The 10,534-nt window shown below is 30.3% G+C and overlaps 1 protein-coding gene across 2 annotated transcripts in view; it reads right to left on the bottom strand.

Annotated features, from left to right (window-relative positions):
• Window positions 1-9,192: 9,192 nt before the first annotated feature.
• LOC111686208 (spermidine synthase) overlaps window positions 9,193-10,534 on the bottom strand; it is a 35,916-nt gene continuing 34,574 nt past the window's right edge. For both annotated transcript variants that reach the window (XM_023448548.2, XM_046949808.1), the window contains one exon: window positions 9,193-10,055. In XM_023448548.2, the coding sequence (XP_023304316.1) occupies window positions 9,317-10,055 (739 nt within the window). In that variant the 3' untranslated portion in view covers window positions 9,193-9,316. The remainder of the gene's footprint in view (window positions 10,056-10,534) is intronic.

Below are 10,534 nucleotides of genomic sequence, written 5' to 3'. Positions count from 1 at the left end.
AATCTGCAAATTTTTAAAATAGTTTTAACGCACTTTTGTTTTAGATTTTTTTTTTTAATTTTCATGAACTGGAAGAAAGTTTTGTTTAATTATTGACATTTCATTTTTGCTGTTGTTGATTTTTTTTTAAAACAGAGTTTCAATTTTTGGTATTGAAAATTCAAACAAATTTAAAATTGTAATTTATTATAAAACTCTGAGTGTTTGGAATGCACCAATACAAATACATTTTTGTTACTAACACATATTTAGAGTTAGGTACTGCTGTCAAAAAGTCGGACTACTTGTTACACTTTGTCCGAAAATTTATGAATCAAAAGTTGAAAAAATTAATATTTTTTATATATTCTAATTTAGTTTTGACAAAAACTATGCATGCAAAAAAATCTATGAAAATCATCAAACATTTTTATACCCTACACCACTATAGTGGGGAGGGTATTATACGTTTGTGCTGATGTTTGTAACATACAAAAATATTGGTTCAATACCCACCTTAAAGTATACCGATCGATTCAGAATCATTTTCTGAGTCGATTAAGACATGTCCGTCCGTCTGTCCGGCTGGCTGTCCATGTAAACTTTGTGCGCAAGGTACAGGCCGCAATTTTCAAGATAATTTGATGAAATTTGAACTAAGCATGTTTTTTGGCACAGGGACGAAGCCTATTGAAAATGGTTGAAATTGGTCCATTATTCACTTAGCCCCCATACAACCGTACCTCCCGATTTGAACTTTTTATGGCATAATTACGTCAAATATTCTACTATCTCTCTAAAAATTGGCTCAAATAAGTTTTATATAAGTACAAATGACACTGCAGATTTTCGTAAGGATCGGCCCATATTTGACCCTAGCCTCCATACAAACCCCCTTCAAAAAATGTCTTAAACGTCTAAAATTGATTTGTAACCATTTGCATCGCAATGAAACTCAACAAAACTAACTGTTATTTAAAAATATATAATTTTCCCAAATTTACTGTGGACCGGCCCATATTTGACCTATATAAAGCCTCATTTAGAAATTTTAGTTTTTTTTATCAAAATAAATTTAGAAATTTTATTTTTTTTTTATCAAAATAAATTGCTTAAATACTTTGAAATTAAGGCAAAATTCAACATAAAAGTTTCTTTATAAAAAATAAAAATTTTAAAAATTATATGGTCGGCCATGCCCGACTATACTTTCCTACTTGTTTATATAAGAGCTTTATTCCTTGTTGAAAATTGGCGGAATCGGTCCAGAATTTCTATGCCTCAAGTACAAATGTTCATCTTCTCGGAAAATGAGTTTATTATTAATAACTTTGGTTCGAATGTCTATATTTTTATAAAACTTTTACAAGAGACAAGGTCACTTCTCGAAATTCACTTCAAAGTACACACAAAAGCACAACTCATTTCTTAATTAAGATATATTTATAAGATTTGAAACAAATATTGCTTTTACATGCAGATATTTCTATAAAATTTTCTTTCGATGGGTTCACAATTGGTCATAGCTCCCACACAAGGCCCCTTCAGAAAAATTCATTACAAAATAATGATATAACAAGTATGAATGTATAGTCAGGCGTAGCCGACCATATGATACCCTACACCAGTCAGTATGTTTGTTAAAAATGGGGATTATTAAAAAAAAATAAAGCATTTGGTTTGTTTTTTAACTTTATTTCGGAATATTTTTACTTTTTTGGCAAAAAAAGATATTTTTTACAAATCCTTAAAAATGTTGGTAGGGGGAGTTAAGTCTTCTTCTATGTAGAATTTAAAAGTGTTATTAGTGTTTGTAAGTGAATTTTGACCTTTAAGTCATTTTCTGAAGGGGAGTTTGTATGGGGGATAAGGTCAAATGAAGCCCGATCATTATAAAAATCGGTAGTGTCATTTAAAGTTCTATAAAACTAAGTTTTGTCGAGTTTGGTTAACATAATAGATCATTTAAATTTATTATTAGGCCAAAAGCTCTATTTGTGGGGTACGGTTGTATGGGGGCTAGTCGAAATAATGCACCGATTTTAATCAATAGGCTTTGTCCTTGGGGCAAAAGAAGCGTGTGTGCCAAATTTCATCCAATTATCTTAAAATTGCGGCCTGTACCTTGCGCACAAGGTTTACATGGACAGCCAGATTGGTATACTTTAAGGTGGGCATAGGACGAATATTTTTGTATGTTACAAAAATCAGCACAAACCCAATATACCCTCCCCACTAAAGTGGTGTATAATTACAAAATTTGCCGCAAATTTTACTTTTGTACTCAGAAACGTTATTTTAAATTTTTTTATAAACTTGTATACCCTACACCACTATAGTGGGGAGGGTATTATACGTTTGTGCTGATGTTTGTAACACACAAAAATATTGTTTTTTTTTGAGTCGATTTAGGCCGCACAGTGGTATAGGAAAAAATAAAGAGGGAAATAATTCGGTAACTTCTAAACGGTTAATCCGATTTTAATGAAATTTGGTATGCACAAAGAGGAGGTGTTGTCGAGTTTAGGTTTTGAATTTGGACCTTATAGGCCAACCAGGGGCCCGGCGGGGGGTCCTCAAATTAGGACATCTCGGCTATGTTAAATTTTTAAAACGATCCTATTTCTTCATTTGAGTTCCGATTTAAAAAAAATTTCGTATATAGAATCTCCTCATCGAGCATCTCCTCATAGCAGTATATTATCTCTTATAGTTTAGGAGATATTCGCATTTGAAAATTAAAATTTTAAAATTTTTACCGTTCTTACTTTAGTTTTTTGATAATAGCGGGTCCAAATATTCCCGATTTTCGCCATTTTTTTTATTCGCTTAACAACAAGTCTATATATCAAGCAGTGAAAGAATTATGTAAAAATCATGACTGAGTCCAAAGTTATAGGCATTTTAATTTAAAAAATTAAAAAAGGCGATTTTTTGCCATTTTTTGGGGAAAAAAGTATCTTTTTCTTTTTAAGTTATCTAAAAAGTTTCTAAGAAGATGTATATAGAATTTATACTTTTTGAAAAGCTGACTTTACATAAAATACGATAAATGAAACAAAACCTAAAAATTTTTGATACCGAGGGGACCAGATCCATCCAAAAAAACCCTATTTTTTATATAAAATTCAATTTTGAGCAAAAATTCTCAAATCGCATAGTCGATATCAAATTATAGTGACCTGTTTTATATGACCCAATATGTTCTTAATCATTTTGTAACGGGTTTCGATAACCCCGCCCCTGGTATGGATATAATAGGCAAAAAACCAAAAAATCCCATTTTTGGGATTTTTTAAAACTTTTTTGGGAATTCCGGGATTTCTAATAAGAAAATTCGAAATTTTTATTTAATTTTGGATTTTGAGTAAAAAAATCTACCTAACTGTAAAATTTCATCAAAAAATATTCATAAATAAAATTTTTATTGCAATTTGAAAAATTTGTATCTTCGCAAAAACTGAATAAAAAACATTTTTAATTTTTTTTTAACAAGTATTCCGCGAATTTTTTAATTTTCAAAAATTATATACAGTTTTGAAAAATAGACAAAATTACCTTTCCATTGATATATAACATGCCTACCTAATGTTTTTTAAGTGACAAATTAATTAGGGAAAACTCAACATCTTTTAGAGAATTTACCTAGTACTATTATTTTCATCCATACATTTGTTAGGCATGTTTTACTACATAAATTTTTATGAATTTTTACAGCCACTTTTTACGATTAATCTTTTATTCTTTATCCCTAAAAAATTAACAAGTATATTATTTTATGTAAAAATAGTCTTTATTTATTTTTTTTATAAATTAATAATTTTGTAAAATAATCGGTATCACAGTAGTCCATATCTAAAAGATAAAGTAAATCTTTAAATTCATGAATATTTTCAAATGCTAACATTTTGTAGCAACTCCAACGTTTCCTTATAGTAGATAAAACAGGATCAGAAGATAGAATCAGATTATTAAAAATATCTTCATTTTGAGACTGCCTAGAACACTTCCTTGAGCTAAACTGATGAATATGCTTAAAGTCTCTATTCCTCGATTCTTGGGGTTCTTCTGTAAGCTCTCCTAAAGGCAGAATATTATGTTCTATGATGACCTTTCCATGACATAATATCTTGTGAACTGTAGGTGTCATTTCTTTCCAGGGATATAATTCCAAAAGTAATTTAGAAACTTTTGTAGAATACTCTCCAATTTTTGTTGCGTTCACTTTATGCTTGCTATTTATCGCCATTAGAATAATATTGACCTTTTGCAGTAATAACCATACTAATTCCGGTTATTTCGGAAGTAGTTTCAAAATGTTTAAAAAAACGTCTAGCGGTATTACCATCGTTTGTGCTTCCATATCCTGTGAGTGGTTTATCAATATTTAATCCCATCCGCTTTTTAAATTCCTCTTAAATTCTTCGTTTCACACTGGCTCTCATTTCCATTAACTCCTTATTGTTATTTGCACTTTTGTTTGCATTTTCCGGTATGCTTCTGTACTTTAAATCATATGCTAAATGTAGAAAATGTTCCAGAAATCGTATGCGAGCATGTAAGGGGGATATTCCAAATTGTAATGTTTCCTCATTTATTGATCTTTGCTTGGAAATATTCGAAAATTCTGATTTTTTATCACCACATATGTAGCAGTACCAAGTAGATGATGTTCCTGTAATGGCATTTCCAACTTTCCCATCAATCATTGTAAGTTTTAAATCATAGGACATGTTAAACGAATAATTTTCTATTTCGATTGTTATAGGTTCCAAGTTTTTAATTTCTGCTTCAATACGATTTATCAAATCTTGCGTTGTTGTTTTGGATTCCTTTATATACTCAAAGCTTATTGGCCTACAAAAAGCTTTGGATCCTGGAGTCGAATTCTTCCAAATATCATCGAAACTGGTTGATGGAGAATCGCTGTCAGCATACTTTCGAATTCTTAATGGAACTAGCGATGCCATAAATACACTTTTATACTCGGAAGATGATTCACTTGTGTTGATTTGTTTATATTCCGAGAGTGCTGATAATTCATCACATCCCCACTTACAAATCAGTTGAAGATCACAAGAATTTATTTTTTTTAGTTGGTCTGAAGAAAAGTCAGAAGCAATCCTTAAAGCAGTATTTTCGAGTAGAGCGCCGAGTCCAATAACAGCCTTCCGATCAGTTATTTCAATAGGAGGTGGTATAATGCTTTTCTTCTTTTCATTTATTTTGTCATATGATGGTAAAACATCCACTCCTTTTTCAGATAGCGCCTTTCTTAACGTTATGTAGTTATCACGACTTAATCCCAGCTGCAACATAAGCGCAATAGCTTCTTCCTCAGTGAACGTTGTATCAGATGATGGTGTGGGTATACTCTTTACAATTCTTTTCAGTCGTCTTGGTGATGCGGTTGGAAGAATATTTGCAATTTTTATGGCATCCAAAGGCTGTTTTTCTTTTCTTAACATTGCTTTAAAAGTGTCCGAAACTTCTTCGTTAGATAAGGTTTCTAGTAAAGTTGATAACCTTTTCCTCTTAGATTTTGAGCTCAAATCCTCATACTGCTTACAGGGAGCACCAACAGTTGATACGCAAATAGCAACTTCTACACATTCATCCAGCCAATCAGAAAATTTCGATCGAAATTTAGCAATGGAATACCGAACACTCTTCAGTTTTATATCAACTGATTTTATAAAATTTTCAATTTTACATATATCAGTTTTATCCACTTTATTTTTATGTACAGTTTCAATATATTTCAATAAGAAGTTCACTTTATCTTGAAAAGGAGCTGAAGAGTGTTCAAATAAAATGGAGCACAAATCATTTTTTTTTAGTACGCCATGGTTAGAAAATTACAAATAATTACAAACAGATATAAACCTGTCTTATATATTAATTACAGGTACTTAAATTAAATTATTTTTTAAAGGGTTATGATATTCTACCTAATATGTCTAACGTATCCTTATGTAATGCATTTTTCCTCAATAGGTCACTTTAATAAGCTACCTATTAAAGTGACCTATAGGGGTAAAAATCATTACAGTTTAAAAAATAATACCTGAAAATTTTTTAATATATGTAACAAATTTAAGAGTTAACGTTATGGATGAAAATAATAGTGCTAGGTAAATTTTCTAAAAGATGTTGAGTTTTCCCTAATTAATTTGTCACTTAAAAAACATTAGGTAGGCATGTTATATATCAATGGAAAGGTAATTTTGTCTATTTTTCAAAACTGTATATAATTTTTGAAAATTAAAAAATTCGCGGAATACTTTTTTTTAAAAAAATAAAAAATGTTTTTTATTCAGTTTTTGCGAAGATACAAATTTTTCAAATTGCAATAAAAATTTTATTTATGAATATTTTTTGATGAAATTTTACAGTTAGGTAGATTTTTTTACTCAAAATCTAAAATTAAATAAAAAGTTCGAATTTTCTATAAAAAAATAGGGTTTTTTGGATGGACCTGGTCCCCTCGGTATCAAAAATTTTTAGGTTTTGTTTCATTTATCGTATTTTATGTAAAGTCAGCTTTTCAAAAAGTATAAATTCTATATACATCTTCTTAGAAACTTTTTAGATAACTTAAAAAGAAAAAGATACTTTTTTCCCAAAAAAATGGCAAAAAATCGCCTTTTTTTAATTTTTTAAATTAAAATGCCTATAACTTTGGACTCAGTCATGATTTTTACATAATTCTTTCACTGCTTGATATATAAACTTGTTGTTAAGCGAATAAAAAAAATGGCGAAAATCGGGAATATTTGGACCCGCTATTATCAAAAAACTAAAGTAAGAACGGTAAAATAAAACTTTTTTGGGAATTCCGGGATTTCTAATAAGAAAATTCGAAATTTTTATTTAATTTTGGATTTTGAGTAAAAAAATCTACCTAACTGTAAAATTTCATCAAAAGGAGATTCTATATGAAGAAATAGGATCGTTTTAAAAATTTAACATAGCCGAGATGTCCTAATTTGAGGACCCCCCGCCGGGCCCCTGGTTGGCCTATAAGGTCCAAATTCAAAACCTAAACTCGACAACACCTCCTCTTTGTGCATACCAAATTTCATTAAAATCGGATTAACCGTTTAGAAGTTACCGAATTATTTCCCTCTTTTTTTTTTTCCTATACCACTGTGGGCCGCAGTTTTCAGGATAATTTGATGAAATTTGGACCAAGCTTGTTTGGCACAGGGATGAAGCCTATTGAAAATGGTTGAAATCGTTCCATTATTTCACCTAGCCCCCATACAACCGTAACTCCCGATTTGGATAATATTCTATTATCTCTCTAAAAATTGTCACAAATATGTTTTATATAAGTATAAATGACACTGCAGATTTTCGTAAAGATCGGGCCTTATTTCACTCTAGCCCCCATACAAACCCCCATTCAAAAAATTTCTTAAACGTCTTAAATTAACTTGTAACCATTTGTATCGCAATGAAACTCAACAAAACTAACTATTATTTAAAAATATATCCTTTTCCCAAATTTCCGGCCCATATTTGACCTACATAAAGCCTCATTTTGAAAATCTTTGTTTATCAATAAATTGCTTAACTAGTTTGGAATTAAGGAAAAATTCAACATAAAAGTTTCTTTATGAAAAATAAAAATTTTAAGAATATACTCATGGTGTAGGGTTATATGGTCGGCCATGCCCGACTATACTTTACTACTTGTTTTTATGGATATACTTTTATCTTTGGGAATGTTTCAATGAATTTCCTTTTGCGATCGGTCCATATTTAGTAATAGCTCCCATACAAGATACCCTTACTGAAATCACTTAAATGTTCATTAATCATTAACAAATAACGATATTTATTTGAAATTTTGCCTTTATACATAAATGTTACTGTGAAATTGTCATACAAGGTCATAGCTTTCCATACAAGTTCATAGCTTTCATACAAGGTCCTCTTCCGAAAATCTCTTAAACATTACTTATTACGAAACAACGTTATGGATACAAAATTTGGAACAAATATTTCATTTATATACAGAAATAATACTGTAATTTTTTTTAAGAAAATTTGGCACAAACATTAGTTTTGTATAAAAACTTTTTATTTAAAGGTTTATTCACAATTGATTCATAATTGTCCGTAGCTCCCATACAAGGTCTCCGAATTAAAGTAGCTGATGGTAGAGGGTATAAATTTGTCATTCCTTGTGTACCACTAAGAAATATTCATCTGAGACCCAACAAAGTATATATATTCTGGGTCCTAATGAAATTCAGAGTCGATTCAGCTATATCCGTCTGTCTGTGTAAAACACGCTCACTGTAAAACAAAGCAATGGAAATTAACGAAGTTCAGCCAAAATATTCATTATTATCCGGTACAGTTTGATATTGAAAATGAGGAAAATCGGTTCACATCGAGAAAAGTTATAAATTAAAATTTAAAACATCTCCGAAAAAATAAGCATTTCTTACACATTCTGATGTAATTTTCTCAAAAACTGTGCAAGATAATTTCATGAAAATCATCATACTTTCGTTTCTACACAAAATCTTGATTCTTGCTAAAAATTGCCAGAATCGGTCCATTTCATAACCTCCCATAAAAAAGTACATATTCTCGGAAAATTTGTTTTTTGTTTATAACTTTAACTTTTGTTAATAACTTTTTTAATAATGTTGATATCTTTACAAAATTTTACTAGTTAAAATTTTATGCCAATAGAATTAATTGAGAGGAAAAATTTTCTGGATCGTTCCATAATTAGTCATAGCTCCCATACAATGTCCCCTCCCGAAAATAACTTAAACGCGCATAATTCATTACTAAATTAAGATATCCATATAAAATTTCGAATAAGTATTGCAAGACAATTTGATGAAATTCGGACCAAGCTTGTTTTTTTGGCACAGGGACGAAGCCTATTGAAAATGGTTGAAATCGGTCCATTATTTCACCTAGCCCCCATGCAACCGTAACTCCCGTTTTGGACTTTTTATGCCATAATTACGTCAAATATTATATTATCTTTCTAAAAATTGTCATATACAAGTTTTATATAAGTATAAATGTCACTGCAGATTTTCGTAATGATCGGTCCTTATTTGACACTAGCCTCCATACAAACCCCCCTTCAAAAAATGCCTTAAACGTCTAAAATTGACTTGTAACCATTTATTTGTTATTTAAAAATATATTCTTTATGAAAAATAAAAATTATAAAAATTTAATCATGGTGTAGGGTATTAAAGTCATGCCCGACTATACTTTCCTACTTGTTTTTATTTGTTCACGTATATTACATAAGTTTATATTAAACCTTTTTTGATTTTCAAATTCATAAGTAATATTAAGTTTCATAAAAATATTTCTCGATCGACCTTGGAAGGACAAATGAAGCAGAATGTATAGAGCTTGTGTAATATTTCATTTCCATTTTATCAACTTCAAGAGGTGAAAACTTGTGTAATGGATTTTTCAGACATCGAGAGCCATCCAAGCATCCAATTACAAATCCAATATGCCCACACGGATAGGAAGGTATTGATGTTACAGCGTAAGATACATTGGGAAAGTGCAAACGACAATTGTTAATTGTATTTTTTATGTAAGCTGAATCTAACCAGAAACTTCCTCCTTGTGAACATACTACGCCTCCATCACGTAGTGCAGTTTTCATTAGTTTATAATAACTCTCGTTAAATAAATTTACTGCGGGTCCAATTGGGTCGGAGCTGTCCGTTATAATAACATCAAATTCATTTTTGTGATTTTTCATATACTCAAAGCCATCGCCAATTGTCAAAGTCAGCTTACGATTATTGAAACCTTTAGCCATATTTGGTAAAAACTGCTTTGAAAGTTCAACAACACGTTCATCTATTTCGATTTGATGAACTTCTTCTACTAGGGGATGTTTTACCACTTCACGAGCAACGCCTCCATCACCTCCACCCACGATTAACACTTTTCTTGGATTAGGGTGAGAACAAAGAGGCAAAAAAGATATCATTTCTTGATATGAAAACTCATCTTTGGAAGTGCATTGAATAATTCCGTCTAACAAAAGACATGTCCCATAAGATTCTCTAGAAGGAAAAAATTTAATTTAAATTAATATACATATATCAAGTAGAAAAACAAATATATATACAGTATGTAACAATAATGTGTACTTGATGGTAATATATTTAAACTTTCGATCTGATATTTTAAACTAAAAACGATACTCCAAAAGTTTTAAATTTAACTCATTACACATTAATATTTTCTAAAGCAAACATTTTAGTATTTGTATATTCCCTTTGGGTCAAAGATAGTTTCAACTCTGAAATGCATACTCTCAAACAGTTTGCAACCAGGGGTGCAATGTAATTTTGAAGGAAAATCGGCAAAATTTTCAAAAAAAAATCGACATTTATCGGCATTTTTATTTTAAAAATCGGAAAATTATCGGGCTTGGCCGATCATATGACCACCGGACCACCCTACGCTATTAAGTTTGTTAAAAATGTGGACTATTTTAAATAATAAAGCATTTAATATGTTTACCTTAATTCGGAAATAT

This window comes from Lucilia cuprina, chromosome 4 (assembly GCF_022045245.1).
Source record: "Lucilia cuprina isolate Lc7/37 chromosome 4, ASM2204524v1, whole genome shotgun sequence".
NCBI lineage: Eukaryota > Metazoa > Arthropoda > Insecta > Diptera > Calliphoridae > Lucilia > Lucilia cuprina.
This window is presented reverse-complemented; position numbering and strand designations above follow the sequence as displayed.